This window comes from Dasypus novemcinctus, chromosome 3, assembly GCF_030445035.2.
Source record: "Dasypus novemcinctus isolate mDasNov1 chromosome 3, mDasNov1.1.hap2, whole genome shotgun sequence".
In the NCBI taxonomy this organism is placed as follows: Eukaryota; Metazoa; Chordata; class Mammalia; order Cingulata; family Dasypodidae; genus Dasypus; species Dasypus novemcinctus.
This window is the reverse complement of record NC_080675.1, coordinates 75,319,441-75,342,647: the sequence shown is the minus strand read 5'-3', so window position 1 is coordinate 75,342,647 and position 23,207 is coordinate 75,319,441. Positions and strand designations below refer to the sequence as shown.

The following is a 23,207-nucleotide window of genomic DNA, read 5'->3' as shown; positions in this document are numbered from 1 at the left end:
TGTGATTTTTTTGTGCAGGGTGTCTCTCCTTGCGGGGCGCATTCCTTGCATATGGGGCTCTCCTATGTGGGGGTGCCCCTGCATGGCATGGCATTCCTTGTGCACGGCAGCACTGCACATGGGCCAGCTCACCACACAGGTCAAGAGCCCTGGGAATAGAGCCTTGGACCCTCCATATAGTAGGGGGATGCTCTATCAGTTGAGCTATGTCTGCTTCCCTGTTGCAAAGTTTTTGGTGACTGATTCAATCTCTTTACTTGTGATTGGCCTGTTCAGATCTTTTATTTCTTCTTGAATCATTGTAGGTTGTTTCTGTATTCTAGGAACTTCTCCATTTCATTTAGGTTGTATTTGTTGGCATATAGTTGTTCATAGTATCCTCTTATGGTTCTTTTTTTCAATCTCTGTGGGGTCAGTAGTAATGTTCCCCCTTTCATTTTATTTTCATCTTCTCTCTTTTTTTCTTTGTCACTCTAGCAAAAAGTTTGTCTATTTTACTGATCTTTTCAAAGAACCAAATTTTGGTTTCATTAATGCTCTCTATTGTTTTTTTATCCTCTATTTCATTTATTTGTGCTCTAACCTTTATTATTTCTTTCCTTCTGCTTCCTTTGGGTTTAGTTGGTTGGGTTTTTTTTTTTTTTTTATTCTAGTGGTTCCAGTTGTGTCAGTTAGGCTTTGATTTTAGATCTTTCTTTTTTCTTTTTCTTTTTTACAGGAGATACCAGGGATTAATCCAGGACCTCATACATGGGTAGCAGGTGCTCATCCACTCAGCTACAACTGCTCCCCAATGAGAGTTGGTTTTTTCATTTGTTTATTTGTTTGTTTTATTATTTTGTTTTTAGGAGGTACTGGAGATTGAACCTGGGACCTTGTACATGGGAAGCAAGTGCTCAACCACTTGAGCTACATCTACTTCCCTCTTATTTTTTAAAAAAGATTTACTTTATTTACATATTATCCCCCCCCCCCCATTTATGTTCACTGTCTGCTCTCTATGTCCATTTGTTGTATGCTCTATGTGTCTGCTAGTCTTCTTTTTAGGAGGCACTGGGAACTAAACCTGGGACTTCCCATGTGGGAGAGAGGCACTCAATCATATGAGTCACTTCAGCTCCTGGCTTGTTGCTTCTCTCATTGTTTTTCCTCTTTGTGTTTCTTTCTTGCATCATCCTGTTGTGTCAGCTTACCATGCCTCCCTGTCATACCAACTTGCTCATGCTTGTCTTCTCCAGGAGACACTAGAAACCAAACTGGAACCTCCCATGTGGTAGGTGGGAGCTCAATTGCTTGAGCCACATCTGCTTTCCCTTTCTTATTTTTTATTGTAAGAATTTAGGGTTACAAATTTTCCTCTGAGCCCTGCTTTTACTGCATTCCCCACCCCTCCCTTTTTAAAGATTTATTTATTTCTCCTCCCCACTCCATTGTCTGCTCTCTGTGTCCATTCACTGTGTGTTCTTCTGTGTCTGCTTGTATTCTCATTAGGCAACTCTGGGAACTGATCCTGTGACCTTCCAGAGAGGGAGAGAGGTGATCATTCTCTTGCACCACCTCAGCTCCCTGTTCCGCTATATCTCCCCACTTGCCACCACCCATCCCTATCATTTTTTTAATTGTCTTTTTTTTTGAAGATATATAGATCACAAAAAAATGTTACATTAAAAAATATAAGAGGTTCCCACATGCCCTCACCCCCCACCACTCCTCCCACATCCACAACCTCTTTCATCCTTGTGGCACATTCATTGCATTTGGTGAATACAGTTTGGAGCACTGCTGCACCACATGGATAATAGTTTACATTGTAGTTTATACTCTCCCCCTGTGCATTCAATGGGTTATGGCAGGCATCTGTCCCTGCAGTATCATTTAGGACAACTCCAAGTCCCAAAAATGCCCCCACATCACATTTCTTCTTCCCTCAACCTGCCCTCAGCAACTACTATGGCCACTTTCTCCACATCAATGCTACAATTTCTTCTATTATTAGTCACAATAGTTCTATAGTAGAATATCAGTAAGTCCACTCTAATCCATATTTTATTCCTCCATCCTGTGGACACTGGGATGGTGATGTCCATTCGACCTCTATTTTGAGAGGGGGCTTAGATTCCATATGGATGATGGATGGAATTCTACTGCTTGCAGTTGTAGTCACTCTTGCCTCACTGTTGTGGTGGTTGACCATCTTCACCTCCCTGTTAGCTTACCTGGGTAAGTCCAATGAACCAGAGAGTAGGAGTTGCAACTCTGCTGAGGCTCAAGGACCAGCTGGCACATGGACAGTTCAGAGATTCAAGTCCCCTGAGTATACACCAACCCTAGTGCCAAACACAGGTTCAGTAAAAGTGACAGAAGAGGCATGTGTAGAAAGGTCACATCTGAGTCCAACTCCATCACAACTCAGGAGCACAAATTCCAAAGTAGGGCCCACTGACAAGGCACTGAACTCCAGAGCCATGTGCCATGACCATAGAACCTGTGGGTCTCCATAACCCTCAGGAGAACCAGTACCTGGGGTTGTACTTACTTTGGCTGTTTCTGGGGTCCTGCTGAGGTATGTGTAAGTGGGACCCTTCTGATGACCTCCCAACTCTTTTTTGAAGACTCTTAGCCACATAAACTCATTTATCTTTGCCATTTCCCCCTTTCATTCAAGGTCAAAAAGCAGTTTTTAACACATGATCCTACATGTAGGCTGAGATATTCTGCTGGTCTGAGTTGTCCTTTTTATTCAAGGTCTCTTTCTAGTTGTATCACCAGTTAGTGATTGGTAGTACTTCCTTGGTGCCAGGGAGGCTCATCCCCAGGAGTCATGTCCCATGCTGGGGGGAAGGTAATGTATTTACATGCTGAGTTTGGCTTAGAGAGTGGCCACATTTGAGCAACATGGAGGCTCTCAGGAGGTAACTCTTGGGCACCCTTCAGCTCTAGGTCTAGTTCATATTTCAGGCACCCAGGCTCATAAGCATAGTCATCAGTGTCAAGAGCTCATCATTGGACCATTCTTCATTATTGGTCTTTGCTGTTGCACTTGGGGGATTGTTGCTGTTCCATTGAGGAATGTGACAGAGCTCCCCTGGGTAGGAACTCAGCACTTCCTCAGTTGTTGTTTGTAACTGTAAATACTATGAAAATACCCAACATATATCTGAACATTTTTATGTACCCTATATACATGCCCTGGAGAACTCCCTCCCAACCATGTGCCCCCCTTGAATAACACCCCACACCAGTGTTCCTCCCCTGCCATAATTGAACCTCTCTGTGGTCCAAAATTGCTTCAAAAATGAAGCCTAATGTATTGCCAAATTCAATTAATAGGAAAATGAAATATATTGATGGGTTTAAAGATTAGAAATAGAATACATACTAATTTAAAAAAACTAAAATAGAGTAAAAATAAATTGGGATATTAAAAATGAAAAATATTATAAAGCTTTTTTTTTGTTGTTTTGCTTTTCATCACTGTAATAGGTGTTGCCCTGTATGCACAGTGGCAAGGCAATTTCTTTCATTTCTTCCTCAGTGTCTATATCCTTTCCTTTTTTTTTCTCTAATTTTTAATTTTGTTTCCAAAAAAGTTTTTGATCACAGTAATTCACCTATACAATATAGGGGACTCCCATATATTCAACATCAAACCTTTTCCCCCTTCCCCAGCAATGATCTCTTTATATGTTCATGTTATATTTGCTGTAGCTGATGTACAGATATTGAAACACAGCTATCAAACATGGTTCTGTTTTGGTTTACATTATGGTTTTTATTTTAGATTGTACAATTTTCTAAATTTTTAGTTACCTAAAATGTAACTAACCTTAAGTAATGTATAATGTAACCTTAAGTTTTACATTATGGTTTACATTTTAGCCTATGGACTTTTATACATTTTTGGTGTAATTTAACATGTCCTACATCCATCATTGCATGATCTTGTGGAACACCTCCATTGCCCCCCAGTTACCCTGCTTTCATCTATTCTATTCTTCTCTCCTCCTCCCCTCAGGGCCCACAGTGACAATCATTCTTTACTACCTGAAGGACCAGATTCAGAGATACTTGCAACAATGTTGAGAGCCTGACATACTAGACTGCCCTAACCCACTGGGAGCTACCAATTCTCTTGATAGATACAATTCCCTCTGTTCGAGAACATCAGGCCTCCCCAGGATGTGGGTGCATCTTCACACTCATTGTATGAGTTTCTACCCAATGATATAACACACTATGACAAAATGAGCACTCATACACTCCATAGAAGCCTGCCCCTGTGCCAGATGCCCCCCCCCTTAATGACCTTAAACAGGTAATCCTTCCTTATTATTTTCTAAAGAGTTTTCTCAACATTATAGTTTCAAACACATACCTGACAATCTCCCATGTTCAACTGTTCACCCCAGCCCTCCTCCCAATTCCTTGGGCCATCTGACCCATCCTCCCAACCCTAACCCCCTGCAAGCCCATAAAGCCCCACCCATCTTATCCCTTCCCTGTACAAATACTTATTTCCAGCTTATCATAAATTTCATCCATGCAGGCATCAGCTCACAACTTCCTCTCCTCCCAACTTCCTTTAAGCCTATCATGCAGTCTCTAGCTCTCTGAGACAGCTAGATTTGTTTATTTCATATCAGAAAGGTCATGTAGTATTTGCCCTTCAATGCCTGGCTTGCTTCACTCAACATAAGGCCCTCAGGGTTCATCCATGTTATCCCATGTGTTTGTACTGTATTCCTTCTTCTAGCTGAGCAGTATTCCATTGAATGTATATACCATATTTTATTTATCCATTCATCTTTTGATGGGTATTTGGGTTGATTCCAACTTTTGGCAGTAGTGAATAATGCTGCTATGAGCATTGGTGTGCATATATCCCTGTATGTCCTTGTTTTCAGATCTTCTGGGTATATACCCAGCATTGTAATTGCTGGGTCCTATGGCAAAACTATAGCTAGTTTTTTGAGAAACTGCCAAACTGTCCTCCAGAATGGCTGGATCCTTCTGCATTCCCACCAGTAGTGGACAAGTATTCCCATTTCTCCACATCCTCTCCAACACTTGTAGTCTTCTGTTTTTTTGATAGCCGCCAGTCTTATGGAAGTAAGATGGTATCTCACTGTAGTTTTGATTTGCATTTCCCTAATAGCTAGTGATTTTGAGCATCTTTCATGTGCTTTTTAGCCATTTGTATTTCTTCTTTGAAGAAGCATCTGTTCAAATCTCTTGCCCATTTTTTAAATGGGTTGTTCGTCTTTTTATTTTTGAGATATAGGAGTTCTTTATATATGCAGGATATTAGTCTCCTTTCAGATATATGGTTACCAAATATTTTCTCCCATTGGGTAGACTCTCTTTTCACTTTCTTGACAGACTCCTTTGAGTTGCAAAAGGCTTTAATTTTGAGGAGGTCCCATTTATGTATTTGATCTTTTGCTGCTCATGCTTTGGGTGTGAAGTTCATGAAGCCTTTCCTATTATAAGGTCCTGTAGATTTTTCCCTACATTATTTTCCAGGGCCTTTATGGTCTTGGTTCTTATATTTAGGTCTTTAATCCATCTTGACTTGATTTTTGTATAAGGTGTGAGATGTTAAACCTCTTTCATTCTTTTGCATATGGATATCCAGTTTTCCAGGCACCATTTGCTGAAGAGGCCATTCTCCCAGTTGAGTGGGCTTGGTGGCCTTGTTGAATATCATATGACTGTTTATAGGAGGATTTATGTCAGAACTCTCAATTTGGTTCAATTGGTCAGTGTGTCTGTCCTTGTGCCTATACCATGCTGTTTTCACTACTATAGCTTTGTAGTATGTTTTGAAGTCAGGTAGTGTGATTCCTCCAATATGTCTTTGGCTATTCAGGGCCTCTTTCCTTTCCAAATAAATTTCATAGTTAGTTTTTCTAGTTCATTAAAAATGCTGTGTTGATTTTTATTGGGATTGCATTGAATCTCTAGATCAGTTTTGGTAGGATAGACATCTTAATAATGTTTAGTCTTCCTATCCATGAACAGGGAATATTCTTCCATTTATTTAGGTCTTCTTTGATTTCCTTGAACAGTGTTGTGTAGTTTTCTGTGTATAAGTCTCTTCTTCTCTAGTTTAATTTATTCCTAGGTGTTTTATTTTTTAATTTACTATTGTAAATGGTACCTTCCATGGTTTCTGATGAGAAATTGGCACTTATTCCTACTGAGGATTCCTTGTTTGTGACAAATCACTCTTTTTCCTTGCTGCTTTCAGAATTCTCTCTTTATCTTCGGCATTTGATATTCTGATAAGTATGTGTCTCATGGTATGTCTATTAGGGTTTATTCTGTTTGGAGTACATTGCACTTCTTGGATACGTATATTAATGTCTTTTATAAGAGTTGGTAAAATTTTTTTTTAGCCATTATTTCCTCAAATATTCTTTCTGCCCCCTTTCCCTTCTCTACTTTTGGGATTCCTATCATGCATATGTTGCTATGTTTCAAGTTGTGTCTCAAGTCCCTCAGACACTGCTCTGTTTTTCTCATCTTTTCTCCAGAGTGAATGACTTTGATTGTGCTGTCTTTGAGTTCATTGAATCTTTCTTCTGCCTGTTCAATTCATTATTGTATGCCTCTAGTAGAATTTTAATCTCATCATTGTGACCTTCATGCCCACAATTTCTCTCATATTTATTTTTAAACTTTTGCATTCTTTCTTACATTTACATATTGTCTTCTTAATATTGTTTAACTTTATATTCACAATTAATTCATTTATACCCATTTTTTCCTTCATGTCCTTCAATTTATTTAGATTTTCTTGAACTTCTTTGATTACTTGTTCCAAATTCTTTGTCTCCTCCAAAGTTGTAATTTGTTACCTTGATTGAACAATATCTTCCTTTTTCTTAGTGTGACTTGTAATTTTTTGCTGATGTATAGGCGTCTGATTATTTTGATGTGGTAACTCTGAAGGTCAGTTTCTCTGTCTTGCCTAGAGTTTTATTGTAGATTGGCTATGTGCTCAGGCTCTTCTTTTATGCTTGGTCCAACATACACTTGACCTTTATAGTAACCCATATTTAACTGTTCAGATTTTCGCATATCTTCTGCACCTGATTCTTCCCCTCAATATGTGGTACAATCTTTAAGATTGCCCTTTTATGTGTAATTGTTTCACCTCCAAGAGAAAGCTTCCTTTTCTCTGTTCCTTGTCCTGGAATCATGATCTGTTCTGTTTATTTTTGTGCAGAATTTTCTCCCTAGTTCCTATAATTTGTTTAACTTGTCTCACTCTCTCAGTACCCCCTCCCTCCCCTTTTTAAATTATACTTCCCGTTCTGGGACCCATCCCACCTTACAGGAGTCCTATCCTTTTTTTCCCTATTAGGCTTTTCTGCCTCAGGTTACTTCCCCATTAGAATTTCCCACTTTGGGGAGCCTGATTTTGTCAATCCAAAAAGATCTGTTTTTTCATTTAGGACATCCGTCAATTAGAGGTTGGGCTAAATGTTTGTGCCCCTCTTGCCAGCAGTTCTGCTACAGTCTCTCTTATTTCCTGAGGGCCATTTTAATGCATGTGCTAATCAGCCACATATGTTCCATCCTGGATTTCTGTGGACAGGGGTACCTGTACCTGGATATTCATGTGATCCTCACTCTTTGATGTGAGGAGCTTTATGATATAAATCCATGGCAGTAGGTTGCAGGCTATGCTTCCTCTGTGTGACTCTTAAGCTGTGTGGGAACAAGTGAGGGGAAGGGATCCAGCTGGCAGGTTTGGTTATGGATTTCCTACCATTCTTGGTTTTCTTTTTTCTTTTTTTTCAATTCAGTATTTGTTGAGTTCTTCTCTAATCTCTGTTGTCCTCCAGAGTTCCAAGCAATGGAATTTGCCCCTTTATTAGCTGTTCCTGAGGGGAGATTTTTCCAGGGGATGTTTTATGTCACTATGATGATCCACTATTCACTTTTAGTTGGTGTTCTAGAGTCCAGCACCAGGTTAAAAGCTTTCAGTCTTTCACCATTGAGTATGATGATAGCAGTAGGTTTTGTTGTTGTTGTGTTTTAAATAAAATGCCCTTTATCATATTTTGAAAGTTCTCTTGTGTTCCTAGTTTATTAAGTGTTTTTATCACGAAGGGATGTTGGATTTTGTCAAATGCCTTTTCATCATGAATTAAGTTAATTGTGTTTTTCTCCATTCTGTTAATGGGATGCATAACACTGATTGATTTTCATATTTTGAATCACCCTTGCATTACTAGAATAAATCCCACTTGGTCATGGTGTATAATCCTTTCAATATACTGTTGGATTCAGTTAGCCATTATTTTGTTGAGGATTTTTGCATCTTTATTCATAAAACCAATTCGTCTGTAATTTTCTTTTTTTTTTATTCTGTCTTTATCTGGCTTTGCTATCAGAGTAATAATATTGGCCTCATAGAATGAGTTAAAAGTGTTCCCTCCTTTTTTTTTTGTGGAAGAGTTTGAGAAAGTTTGGTGTTAATGCTTCTTTAAATGTTGAGTGGAATTCACAGTGAAGCCATTTGTGCCTGGATTTTTCTTGTTGGGAAACTTTTCATTACTGATCCAATATTTTTACTTGTTATAGATTTTCTACTTCTTTCTGAGCCAGTTTTTGGTGATTTATATGTTTCAAGGAATTTTTTCCATTTCATCTAAGTTATCTAATCTGTTGGTGTACAGTTGTTCATACTATTCTCTTATAACCCATTTAATTTCTGTAGTCTTGTACACTTGTCCCCACTTTCACTTCTTTTTTTTCCTTCATTTTTAAAAAATGCTACATTAAAAAAATATGAGGTCCCCATCCCACTCTCCTCACCCCACTCCTCTCACCTTAACAACCTCTTTCTTTTTTATGTCTTTATTTATTTTTTTAATGTTACATTAAAAAAATATGAGGTTCCCATATACCCCCCACCCCCTCACCCCACTCCTCCCATACCATCAATCATGGGACATTCATTGCATTTGGTGAATACATTTTTGAGCACTGTTGCACTACATTGGATAATGGTTTACATTATAGTTTACACTTCCCCCCAGTCCACCCACTGGGCCATGGCAGGACATACAGTGTCCAGCAACTGTCTCTGCAGTACCACCCAGGACAACTCCAAGTCCTGAAAATGTTCCCATATCATATTTCTTCTTCCATCTCCCTACCCTCAGCAGCTACTGTGGCCACTTTCTCTACATCAGTGCTACATTTTCTTTCAATTACTAATTACAATAGTTCCAGAATAGAATATCAGGAAGTCCATTCTAATCCATAATCTATTTCTCTATCCTGTGGACCCTGGAATGGTTATGTCCACTACATCTCTATATTGAGAGGGTGCTTAGATTCCACATGGATGATGGATGCAATTCTCCTGCCTGCAGTTTTAGGCACTCTTGGCTCCCTGGTGTGGTGGATGATTTTTTAAAGATTTATTTCTCTCCTCTTCCCCCCATTTCCGCTTTCTGTGTCCATTCACTGTGTGTTCTTCTGTGTCCGCTTGCATTCTTGTCAGGTGGCACCAGGAAACTGTGTCGCTCTTTTGGTTGCGTCATCTTGCTGTGTCAACTTTCCGTGTATGTGGCACCACTCCTGGGTGGACTGCACTTCTTTCGTGCAGGGCAGCTCTCCTTACGGGGCACAATCCTTGAGGGTGGGGCTCCCCTACACGGGAGACACCCCTGTGTGGCATGGCACTCCTTTTGTGTGGCAGCACTGCACACGGACCAGTTCACCACACGGGGCAGGAGGCACTGCGTATCAAACCCTGGGCCTTCCATATGGTAGGCAGATGCTCTATCAGTTGAGCCACAACCACTTCCCTCTGATGTTAATTATTTGTGCCTTCTCTGTCTTTTTCTTTGCCAGTCTAGCTAAAAGTTTGTCAGTTTTGTTGATCTTTTCAAAGAATCAGCTTTTTGTTTCATTGATATTTTCTATTGTTTTTCTACCCTATTGCATTTATCACCACTCCAATCTTTTTTATGTCTTTCATGTTTATTACTTTGTATTTAGTTTGATCTTTTCCTAGTCCTTCAGGTACGAAATAAGGTTAGCTTATTGTTTTGTGATCTCTCTTCTTTTTTAATGAAGGCATTTACAACTCTAAGCTTCCCTTTGAGCACTGCTTTCACTGCATCCCGTGTGATTTGGTATGTTGTGCTTGCATTTTCGTTCATTTGTAAAGTATTTTATAGCTTCTTTTAGACTTATTGTCCCATTAGATTGCTTAGAGTATGTTTTTAAAATTTCCACATATTTCTAAATTTCTAATATTCTTTCTATTAATGATTTCTAGTTTCACTACATTTTCATCAGAGATGATATTTTATATGATTTGAATATTTTAAAATTTATTAAGAATTAATTTGTGGTCTAACATATAGTCTATCCTGGAGAATATTCCATAGGCACTTGAGAAGAAGGTGTATACTGATGATGTTAGGTGGAGTGTTCTATATATTTCTGATAAGTCTATTTGGTTTATACTGCTGTATAAGTTCTCTATTTCCTTAATGATCTTCTCACTAGATGCTTTATTCATTACTGAAAGTGCTGTAATGAAGGCTCCAACTACTATTGAATTGTCTATTTCTCTTCTCATTTCTGTCAATTTTTGCTTCATATAGTTTGGGTCCCTGTTGTTTGGTGTGTATAAGTTTATAATTGTTATATCTTCTTGCTAGAAATAATATTTTATCAATACCTTATATCCTTCTTTGTGTCTTCTAACTTTTATGACTTAAAGTCTAAGCAATTTTTTCTTCTCTCTTGTAGCAGTTTGATATTGTTATGAATTCCAAAAATAGATATTGGATTATGTTTGTAATCTGATCTGTACCTGGGAGTGATTAAGTTATGATTGGGGCTTTGATTGGGCCACGTCATTGGGTCATTTGAGTCCCCTTGGTGGGTGGGAACTCACAGATAAAAGGCATGGCAAAGGACAGAGTTGAGGGTTTCTGATGTTGGAGTTTTGATGTTGGTATTTGATGCTGATGCCTTAAACTGGAGCCCCAGGAAGTCAGCATGCAGAGGAAAGAGAAGTAAGCCCCAGAAAGAGAGAACCTGAGCCAGGAGAAGAACACAGAGGAATACAGATGGCTCCTTAGACATTGCAGAAACCCCAGGGAGAGAGACAGAGCCATTCACCTGGTGGTCTAAAGCTAACCTTGTGGGGAAAGTGGAGAGGCTGAGCCCAGAGGAACCCAGGAAGCCTGAACCCTCACAGACATTGGTAGCCATCTTGCTCCAACACATGAAAATGGACTTTGGTGAGGGAAGTAACTTATGTTTTATGGCCTGGTATCTGTAAGCTCCTACCCCAAATAAATACCCTTTATAAAAACCAACCAATTTCTGGTATTTTGCATCAGCACCACTTTGGCTGACTAATACATCTCTCCATGTCTATTCCCACCTCTTTCCAAGAGATAATAATTTCCTTTAAAAAAAACAATTTATTAGTATTTATCTCTACTTTTCTAAATAAAATCACTATACTGTTGTGCTTTGATTCACCTATTTTAAACAGTGTCTATTGATTTCCTATTCTGGTGGGTTAAGATTTTTATTCATTTACAGTCATATTTTATCTTCTTTACGTATTCCCAATATAGCTATTATTGAATGACTCTCTTAGAAACCTAAGCTATGGGAAACGGACTTGGCCCAGTGGTTAGGGCATCCGTCTACCACATGGGAGGTCCGCGGTTCAAACCCCGGGCCTCCTTGACCCATGTGGAGCTGGCCCATGCGCAGTGCTGATGCGCGCAAGGAGTGCCCTGCCACGCAGGGGTGTCCCTCGCATAGGGGTGTCCCCCGCGTAGGGGAGCCACACACACAAGGATTGCGCCCGTAAGGAGAGCCGCCCAGCACGAAAGAAAGTGCAACCCGCCCAGGAATGGCGCCGCCCACACTTCCTGTGCCGCTGACGACAACAGAAGCGGACAAAGAAACAAGACGCAGCAAATAGACACAGAGAACAGACAACCGGGGGAGGGGGGGAATTAAATAAATAAATAAATCTTAAAAAAAAAAAAAAAGAAACCTAAGCTATGTTGATCTTCTGTCTATTAATAGTTGTACTGGGAAACGGACTTTGGCCCAGTGGTTAGGGCGTCCGTCTACCATATGGGAGGTCCGCGGTTCAAACCCCGGGCCTCCTTGACCCGTGTGGAGCTGGCCATACGTGGTGCTGATGCGCGCAAGGAGTGCCGCACCACGCAGGGGTGTCCCCCGCGTGGGGGAGCCCCACGCGCAAGGAGTGCACCCATAAGGAGAGCCGCCCAGCGTGAAAAGAAAGTGCAGCCTGCCCAGGAATGGCGCCGCCCACACTTCCCGTGCCACTGACGACAACAGAAGCGGACAAAGAAACAAGACGCAGCAAATAGACACCAAGAACAGACAACCAGGGGAGGGGGGGAAATTAAATAAATAAATCTTTGAAAAAAAAAAATAGTTGTACTATCTAATGATGTGACAGGTGTGTTGAAATCTCCAACTATTATTTTAGAGATGTCTATTTATTCATTCAGTTTTGCCAGAGTTTGCCTTATGTGTTTTGGGGCACCTTGCTGAGGTGCATCAGTATTACAACTGTTCTTTCTTCCTGGTGGATTTTCCCTTTTATTATTATATAATGGCCTTCTGCATCTCTTAATTTTTATTGCATTTAAAGACTGTTTTGTCCAATATTAGTTTAGCTATCCCTGCTTTTTTTGCATGGAGAATCTCTTCCCAGCCTTTCATTTTTAGCTGGTTTGTATCCCTGGGTCTAAGGTGAGTCTCTTTAAGACAGCCTATGGATGGCTCACATTTTTTGTTTTTATCCATTCTCTCAGCCTATATCTTTTGATTGGGGAGCTTAATCCTTTCAACTTTAATGATATTACTGTAAATGCATTATTTGCTTCCACCATTTTAATCTTTGGATTTCATATGTCATGGCTTACTTTCATCTGTCTTTTTACTCATTTAGTTATCCTTTCTGTTCTTGCCTTCTACAGTCTCCTCCAAATCCTTCTCTTCTGTCATTTTCTTTCAGGCTATAAGGCTCACTTTAATAATTCTTGCAAAAGTGGATTTTTAAAAATGAACTCTTTAGTTTCTATTCATTTGTGAATATTTTAAACTTGCCTTCATATTCGAAGGTCAATTTGCCAGATAAAGAATTCTTGGCTGGCAATTTTTCTGTTTCATTATCCTTATAATATCATACCACTGTCTTCTCGCCTCCATATTTTCAGATGAGAAATATGCACTAAGCCTTACTGGGTGTCCTCTGTGTGATGGTTTTCTTCTCCTTTGCTGATCTCAGAATTTTCTCTTTATCTTTGATGTTTGTCATTCTGAATAGTATGTGTCTTAGAGTAAGTGTATTCAGATTTATTCGGATTGGAGTATGTTGCACTTCTTGGACATGTAAATTTTTCCCTTTCATGGGAGTTGGGACAATTTTAGCCATTATTTCCTCAAATACTCTTTCTGCCCCTTTTCCCTTCTCTTTTCCTTCTGGAACTCCCAAGACTCAAATGTTTTTTTAGCTTCAGGTTATCATTCAACTCCCTGAGGCCCTGCTTAAATTTTCCATTCTTTCCTCTCTCTGTTCTCTATCTTCAATTTCAGCTGTTTTGTTTTCTTTACCACTTATTCTTTTTTTAAAAAGATTTATTTATTTCTCTCCCCCCCCATCCATTGTTGTCTGCTTTCTGTATGTTTGCTGTGTGTTATTCTGTTTCTGCTTGTCTTCTCTTTAGGTGGCACAGGGAACCTATCCTGGTACCTTCTGGAGTGGGAGAGAGGTGCTCAATCTCTTGTGCCACCTCAGCTCCTTGGTCTGCTGCATCTCTTATTGTCTCTTTTCTTTGTCTCTTTTTGTTTTGTCATCTTGCTGCACCAGCTCTCTGCTTGGGCCAGCTTGCCACATGGTCCAGCACTCCTGTGCAGGTCAGCAGTCTGCATGGGTCAGTTCTCCACTCGGGCCAGCTTTTTGTGCAGGGTAGCTTGCCTTTACCAGGGGGCCCTGGGAATTGAACCCTGGATCTCCCATATGGTAGATGGGAGCCCAATTGCTTGAGCCACATCCACTTTCTTCTAATGTGTTTTTTATCTCACCTATCATGTCTTTCATTCCCATGAGCTGGTTACTTTTCTATTTAGGTTTTCAACTTCTTTTTTTATGTTCACTCAGTGTATCTTTTATTATTATTATTATTATTATTATTATTATTATTAATTTTCTTTTTTCAGAAATCTTTTCAGTATCTTGATGTCCTTTATCTCTTTAGCTATACTGTCTTTCAACTTATTCATTGGATTTTGGAAATTTGTATGAATCTCATTGATTAGTTGCCTCAACTGCTGTGTCTCATCTTGGACTTTGATATATTCCTTTGCTTGGGCCATTTCTTCCATTTTCTTAGTAATTTTTTTTGAATTACTTGTAATTTTTTGCTGCTGTCTAGGCATCTGACTATGATGGTACATTTACTCTGATGCTCAATTTCTCTTTTTCTTTTAAGAATTTAATGGCAGAAGGCTGTGTTACTGCTGTTCTTTGATTCTTGGGTCAACCTGTACTGGGTCTTTTGGATTGTTACTGTTAGTTGTTGAATTCTAAGCCCTGGACCCAGTAACTGGTTACAGACCCACTTCCAAGGGACCTGAGGAGTGTATTAGTCAGCCAAAGAGGTACTGATGCAAAGTATGAGAAATCTGTTGGCTTTTTTATAAAGAGTGTTTATTTGATGTAAAAACTTATAGTTACAAGTCCCTAAAGAGTCCAACTGAAAGCTACTTTCTCACCCAAGTCAGCTGTCATGTGTTGAAGCAAGATTGTGGGCAATCTCTGTCTGGTCTTTCCTTCCTTCTTCTTTTTAAGGCTCCATGGGCCCAGCTTCTTCTGATCTCAGCTGTAGGCTGGTATAGGGTTCTTTCTTTCTAGGCCTTATCAGTTGCCCAGTTGCTCTGTTCCATTCAGCTGCAAACTATCAGGTGAATGGCTCATCTCTCCCTGGGCTTAAGCTGTTGGAGCCTTCTCCTTTCTGTCATATGGCATGACCGAAATGACCAAGTTCTCTCCTCTTCCTGTGGGTCATCTTGAGTGAGTGTTCATTTATATTAGCCCACCAAGGGGGCAGGGACTCAACCCTGACTCATGCCCTACTGATGTGGTTGAATCAAAGCCCTAATCTTTTTTTTTTTTTTTTTCCACTTTTATTTATTTATTTTTTTAATTTTTTTATTTTTTATTGAATTTGTAATAATATTACATTAAAAATATATATGTGAGGTCCCATTCAACCCCACCCCCCCACCCCCCCTCTCCCCCCCCCCCCAACAACACTCGTTCCCATCATCATGACACATCCATTGGATTTGGTAAGTACATTTTGGGCACCTCTGCACCTCATATACATTGGTTCACATCATGGCCCATACTCTCCTCTATTCCATCAAGTGGTCAAAGCCCTAATCTTAACAGGTAATTTACTCAAGACATGTCAGCTGAATCAAATACAATAAAAGGGGATCGTACTCAGATGAACAGATCAATTTACAAACAAAATCTTTCTTTTTGGGGATTCATAAATAATTTCAAACTGCCATAGGGAGGGAGCCTGTAAAGGCTGGAAAAAGCCTCTCTGATTTATCTACTGTCAATTTCCTCACATGCACTTCCTCAGTCCCCCTTAAATGGCATTCTTTGGCAGCTCTCTCAGTTCAAAGTTGGAGTGTGGTCATTGTAATACTGACTGTAACAATGTGACAGAGTATCCTGCACGGAGGCTATTCAGAGCCTCTCAATTTAAACCTTCTCAGAGACTGTTCTCCAACCTTTGCTGGCAGCCCCTTTTCCTTTTCCTGGGTAGGGAATAAGTCCACTCCCCTGTGCGTTTTCAACGACCAGCCTGGGTCAGTTGAGAGGGAGATGAAGAGGGTCAGAGCTCTTTAGTTCTGTGCCAGCTCCCAGGGCAAACAATGGCACAGCCCCCCACAACCTGGAAGGGATAGTGGGACACAGCAGATCAATTTTTTTTGGCCAAGAGCTGAATTAACCTTAGGCTGTATTCCTCTCTACCCTGTTTCCAAGGCAGGTGGATTCCTGTAGTCCCTCTGTCTGTAGCTGATGGCCTGAGGCTAGAGAATTCAATATTGTCTGCTTATAGGGTGGAGAAGGACACTGGCACTGTAGCTGCAGCTTCCTCTCATGGTCTTTCCATTGAGATTTTTTTCCTGTGCCCCTTTCTTCTGGTTAGTTTCTGTCCTTCCCCTAGTGTTCTAAACCCTCAAACCTTTTTTTTCCCAGGCCATTTCTGCTTGGCCTCTAGCAATTTTTTTTGGGAGAGAAGAGGGTACCATGTTTTCTAATCTGCCATCTTCCTCAGCGTCAAATAGTTTCTGTAGTAGAAGGCAGTTCTTACACCTTTAGAGCAACTCTATTAAAAGTTTTAGTAAAAATCGTTTTTCTATTTAATACTGCATCATAACATATATATGTTATGATTTGGTGGAATAGATATTAGAATTTGGAAATCAATTGTTAAAAGTTCTGGTATTACCTTTCTTTGTGCAATTTGTTCTGTTTATTAAATAGAATTAACTGTCAGTACCAAGTAGGGTGTAGCTTCTAAGGAATTTTCACTATTTTTACTTTCTTTCTGGTTCTCTTATGATAAAGTAACAAAAATCCATCTCATCAATTTTCTTAAAAGGTGGGGGGTCCTTTTTTTTTTATAAGACATTCAGATATTACATCCTCTTGGATAATAAAAAGTACGGGGATCTAATTATTGTCTTATTCTTAGTCATAAGTTTATATGATACAAAAGACTAGCTATTGACAGTTACGTTCATTTTGCTTTTTAAAAAATAGTTTTTTAGGACAAAAAGGCAATGTAGAGAATAGAAAGGTATACAGTTTTGTAATCTTTCCTTGCCCAAGTAATAAGGGAAAAGTTTTGTGGTGGGCTGAATGATGTCCCCTACTAAAGATGTCCATGTCCTAATTCCCTGTTTCAGTTTCCATGGCTACTCAAGCAAATCCCATGCAAAGGGTTAGCTTAAACAATAGGAATGTATTAACTCTCAATTTTGAGGCTAGGAAAAATTCCAAATCAAGGTGTTATCAAGGCAATGCTTTCTTTTCAAAGACTGGAATTCCGGGGCTGGCTGCTGGTGATCCTTGGTGTTGGGCTTCTCTTTCACATGGCAAGGCACATGACAGGTTTTCCTGGTCTCTCTCATCTCTTCCAGTTCTGTTGTTGTTCAGTTTCTTGTTTCCATCGCTTTCTCTCTACCTGTATGGATTTCTTTCTGTTTATAAAGGACTCCATTAGTAGGATTAAGACCCATCCTGATTGAGGTGGGTCACAACTTAACTGAAGTAACCTTATCAAAAAGTCCTACTTACAGTATGTTCACACCCACAGGAATATATTAAGTTTAAGAAAATGATTTTTTTCTGGGGTACACAGCTCCAATACACCATACCTGCAAATATGTTACTTTGTACATGGCAAAAAGGACTTTGAAAATGTGATTAACGGTCTTGAGATGAGGAGATTATCTTGCTAAACCCAATATAATCACAAGCTTCCTTAAAGGAGGAAGGAAGGATATCAGAGAAAGAGAGAGAGATAGGAAGCTGCTGTGCTTCTGGCTTTGAAGATGAAAGATGGGGCCATGAACAAAGAATGCAGATGACCTCTAGAAGGAAGAAAAAGCAATTAAATGGACTCTTCCCTAGATCCTCCAGAGGGATCATGGCACTATCAACCCCTTAATTTAGTACTTCTGACCTCCAGAAATGAAAGAGAATAAATTTATATTGTTTAAGTCACCAGGTTATAATTTTTTTTACACCAGCAATAGGAACCTAATACAAGCTACAATTTATGTTATAGTGAGTTCCTTGAATGAAATATCACAATGATGACAGAGGTTCAGAGAATGTCATGCCTGGGAAACAAAAGGGAAAGCTACAACAAAGCAAGTTTTAAAAATTATTTATCTTTATTTAATTTCAGATATGCTTTCTAAAATAGATTTATCTATGCAAATCCCTGAAGTACATTTTGAACCCTTATCTTCTAAAAATAATGATGAAAAATCAAAAACATCACTAGAAACTGAAGGGCCTATTCAAGAAGAAATCTACAGATCTGTGGAAAATACCCTATTAAATAGTCAGATGTTTTCAAATGATTATGCTTTGTCTCCTCAAAAAGGTAAGAGGTTATTCATTCCCTAATAGGGAAATTGAGAAAAAAATTAGATATAAAAGTTACATAATATTAAATGTTTATATGTTTTTATTTATAAATCCAACAGAAGATGCTTCTGAGTTTCAGATCCTGAAATATTTACTTCAAATTGATGTTTATTATTTCATGAGCTCTGCATTTTCAACAATTGTAATTCTGATAGAAAGGGTAAGTTGGCCTTTTAAATCTTTTGAAATTAACATAAACCATTTTACTAAATATAGGAGAAGCTGCAAATTATGTTTGAGTGAATCCTCTGTATATGAACCTTACCTAATGTTTTTCTTTCCATGAATAGTTTGTTGTATGATTATTGTTAATGATTTTTAAAAATCCTTCCTTAAGCTTTGTTGAGCTGAGCATTGTTTTCTTTCTTTTTTGCAAAATAGGGTAAACTATACTAAATAAGTTAACTATAAAATAATATGAACTAAAAATGAATTCTAACTAAATTATTAGTATCTAAATGACAGTTATGACAAAATGCTATAAGGTGAAATTCTAACAAAAGCAAATCATACCTCAGAATTTAACCAAGCTGTTACTAAGATCCCAACTTATGTCCACTTTTTCAATTATTATAAACCCTATTAGTAAAATATATAATGCAAAAGAACCTAACTGTCGTACTTTTCATATGGAAGGCACTTTACAAATATTATCTCCTTTTCTCCTCTATTGTTACCATATAAATAATTGAGGAAGCACTTTTACCTTCTCATTTAAATTTTAAAAAATCTTGTTGTAATAATACATGTACAACTTGAAATTTCCCTTTATATCTACTTTGAAGTGTCCCATTCATTGGTATTAATTACATTTACAATATTGGGCTACTATCACAAACATCCATTATCCAAGCTTTTTGGTCAACTCAAACAGAAACTTAGCATCCATTAAGCAATTATCCTCCCTTCCCCTTATGCTCCAGCCCCTGGTAACTTGTAATCTACTGTCTCTATGAAATTGTTTATTATAGGTATTTAAATACCTATACATACAATATGGGAACATACAATCCTTGCCTCTTTTTTGTTTGTCTGGGTTATTTCACTCAGTATAATGTTTTCCAGGTCCCGTTATCTGTTGATGGATGCTTGGGTTGCTATCATCTTTTGGTTATTGTAAATAAATTGTGCTATGAACATTAGTGTACAAAAGTCTGCTTGAATCTCTGCTTTCATTTCTTTTGGGGAGATACCAAGCAATGGGATTGTTGGGTCATATGGTAATTCTATGTTCAACTTTCTGAGGAACTATCAAACTGATATCAACAGTAGCTGTACAGTTTTACTTACAATTTCACCAACAATGGATAAGGGTTCCAGTTTCTCTGCTTTCTTGCTAGCGCATGTTATTTTCCTTTTTTTTTTCTTTCATAAAGCCATCCTAGTGAGTGTGAGACATGGTATTTCATTGTAAATTTGATTTGCATTTCTCTGATAACCAATGATGTAGAATATCTTTTCATGTGCTTATGGGATATTTGTATATCATCTTTGGAGAAGTGTCTTTACAAGTCCTTTAACTGTTTTTAAATTGAGTTGTCTTTTTGTTGTTGAGTTGTAGTTCTTGATATATTCTCGATATTAAACCCTTCAGATATATAGTGTTTTAGTTTGCAAAAGGCTGCCTAGGCAATATATCAGATATGGGTTGACTTTTACAAAGGGGATTTATTAGGTTGCAAGTTTACAGTTCTGAGGCTGTGAAAGTGTCCACATCAATGCATCATCAGGCAATGCCTTCTCCCCAAAGACTGGCACATGGTGGTGTCTCCCTTCTCCCCCACCCCCGCCTTGTTGTTTCAACCTCTGGCTTCCTCTTTCCTGGTTTTCAGTGATTTTAGGTTTTTGCTTTTGTGGAGTTCTCTCTGCTCCTGTGGCTTTTCTCTCTGTCCCTGTGGCCTCCTTTTTCTGTATATTCATCCCATTTATAAAGGACTCAGGTAAGAGGATTAAGACCCTAGCCTATGCCTTACTGAAGTAACCTAATCAAATGGCCCGTTACTGAAGTAATGTCCAACCTACAATAAATTCACACCCTCAGGAATGCATTAATTTAAGAATATAATTTTCTGGAATCCACAAAAGATTCAAACTACCACATTACACCTGCTGGACCCCCAAAATACATGTTCTTTCCATATGCAAAATACATTCAATCCATTACAATATTTCAAAAACCTTAAATTATTTCAATAACCGTTTTAAGTATAAAGTCTCATCATATAGGCTGTCTGTCTTGGGGAAAAATTCCCCTTAGGCTGTGGGCCTGTGAAACTTAGAAAACAAGTTATCTGCTTCCAGTATACAAAGGAGGGGCTGTTGTAGAATAAACATTCCCACTGCCATAGGGAGAATTTGGAAGGAAACAGGGGACATGGGTCCCAAACAGTTCTGAAAATCTGCACAGCATACTCCAATAGATTTCAAATTCTTATAGTCATCTACAGAATCATGGTTTCTTCTTCTTGGGGCTTGATAAAGCAGCAGCCCCACCCTTTCAAAGGGTTTGCCCAATTGTCCTGCCTTCCCCACACACTGGGGTGAGGGCTCCATCATCAAGCATTGGAGTGATGGCCATGCACTCTTCTCCACTCTCATTAAGCATCCAGTGGCAGCTAAACTCTAAGCCTCGCCCTCTGGTAACACTAGGTGATAGACTCTTCCCAATCTTGAAAGTATAGACTCAAGCCCCTTAGAAGAGTAGGTTGGTGGCAAAACTCTCCTCAGTTCCCAGGGAATGAGTTCTGTCCACCCTTTCTGAAGCCTGCGGTGGCAGCACTCTTCAAGAGCTGGGGCATACTCACCCTTTCCGCATGCATGGATGGGTCCTCTCTCTGCCAAAAAAATATGTGTTCAGTCCATATGTCAGCTTCCATGGTTCTGCCTTTGAAGTCATTTTTCCTTCAATTTCTCACTTTTCTATCCTTTTTAGTACAGGCTGTTCTGTTCATATAGATCTTGCAAAATTCTTGTTGGTTTTGCATGAAGTACACAGGGATCCCAACCATAAGACAGCAGGACTTTCCACACATCCTTCCTGGATAATGGCATTTCCAATCCTGATTTTCACTGAAATGGTGGGCTAGTTCCATGTTCAGTTAAGAAAAATGAATTCACTAAATCCCCTCTTGATGTAGATGGGGACTGGACATAGCCATCCCAGGTCCACAAGATGGAGGAATAGAGTATGGATTAGAGTGGACTTACTGGTGTTCTGCTGGGGAACTATTGTGATTAGTAAGGGAAGAAATTGTAGCAGTGATATGGAGAGGGTGGCCACGGTGGCTGCTGATGGTCGGGAGAGGGAAGAAGAGATATGGTGTGGGGGCATTTTCAGGATTTGGAGTTGTCCTAGGTGGTGCTACAGGGATGGATGCTGGATGTGTGTCCTGTCATGACTCACTGGGTGGAATGGGGGAGAGTCTGGACTACAATGTGGTCCACTGTCCATGTGGGGCAGCAGTGCTCCAGAATGTATTCTCCAGGTGTAGTGGATGTGCTGCAATGATGGAAGAGGTTGTTGATATGGCAGGGGTGGGATGGGTGGGGTGGGGGGTATATGGGGACCTCATATTTTTTAAATGTAATATTTAAAAGGAAATAAGAAGAAAAAAAAGAAAAATGGATTCATTTAAGAACATAGTTTTCTGGAGTTCACAGAAGATTCAAACTATCACAGTTAGCAGGTATTTTCTCCCATTCTGTAGGTTGGGAATAGGTTGCCTTTTTACTTTCTTCATAGTATTCTTTAATGTACAAAAATTTCTAATTTAATGAAGTCCATTTTGTCTATTTTTTAATTGCTTATGTTTTTGTGTGTCATATCTAAGAAATCATAGCAAATTCAAAGTTATGAAAGTTTCTCCCTCTGTTTTCTTGTAAGAATTTTATGGTTTTAGCTCTTATGTTTAGGTCCTTGATCGATTTAGAGTCAATTTTCCATATGGTATAAGGTATGGGTTCAACTTTATTCTTTTCATGTGCATATCCAGTTTCACCAGCACCATGATTGAAGAGACTATTCTTTCCCCAATTAATGTACTTGGCAAGTTTGTTGAAAATCAGTTGGCTGGAGATGGGAAGATTTATTCCTGAACTCTCAATTCTATTCCATTGTTCTATATGTCTAGCCCTATGCTGGTACCACACTGCTTTGATTACTATGGATTTGTAGTAAGTTTTGAAATCAGGAAGTGTAAGACCTCTAATTTTGTTTTCTTTTTCAGTATTGATTTGACTGTCTGGGTCTCCCTGAAATTCCCTATGAATCTGAGAATTGGCTTTTCCAATTCTGAAAAAAAGGTTGTGGGATTTTCATAAAAATTGCATTGAATCTGTAGATTGCTTTAGATAGTATTGGTATCTTAATAATATTATGTTATCCTATCCATGAACACGGTTTTGCCATTTAGTTAGGTCTTCTTTCTTTCAGTAGTGATATTTAGTTTTCAGTGCACAAGCCCTTCTCAGGCATTGATGGTATTGTGGATGGCTTTTTTTTTTTTATTTCCATTTTGGATTGTTCTTTGCTTGTATATGGAAACAAAACAGATTTTGTATGCTAATCTATAGCCTGCAACTTTGCTGAATTCATTTATTCATTCTGGTAGCTTTCTTATGGATTCTTAGAATTTTTCTATATAAAGCCTCATGTTGTCTGTGAATAGAGACAGTATGACTTTTTCTATGGAGTTTGGATGCATTTTACTTCCTTTTCTTGCCTAATAGCTCTGCCTAGAACTTGCAGTACAATGTTTAATAGCAGTAGTGAAAGAGGGCATCTTTGTCTTGTTTCTGACTTCCCATTTAAATTTTAAGATGAAATCGAACAGTGGTTCCCTTCAAGGAGTTCACTTGAGTTGGAGGAAAAAGATAAGAAAAGCAATAATTATAACACAGGACTATAATAGCCACAGGGTGCTAC

At 38.9% G+C, this 23,207-nt stretch overlaps 1 protein-coding gene across 4 annotated transcripts in view; it reads left to right on the top strand.

The window, feature by feature from the left end:
* MIA2 (MIA SH3 domain ER export factor 2) overlaps nucleotides 1-23,207 on the top strand; it is a 137,972-nt gene that overhangs the window by 19,451 nt on the left and 95,314 nt on the right. For all 4 annotated transcript variants that reach the window (XM_058293530.2, XM_058293531.2, XM_058293528.2 and 1 more), the window contains exons 5-6: nucleotides 18,039-18,239; nucleotides 18,343-18,443. In XM_058293530.2, coding sequence (XP_058149513.1) covers nucleotides 18,039-18,239; nucleotides 18,343-18,443 — 302 coding nt within the window. The remainder of the gene's footprint in view (nucleotides 1-18,038; nucleotides 18,240-18,342; nucleotides 18,444-23,207) is intronic.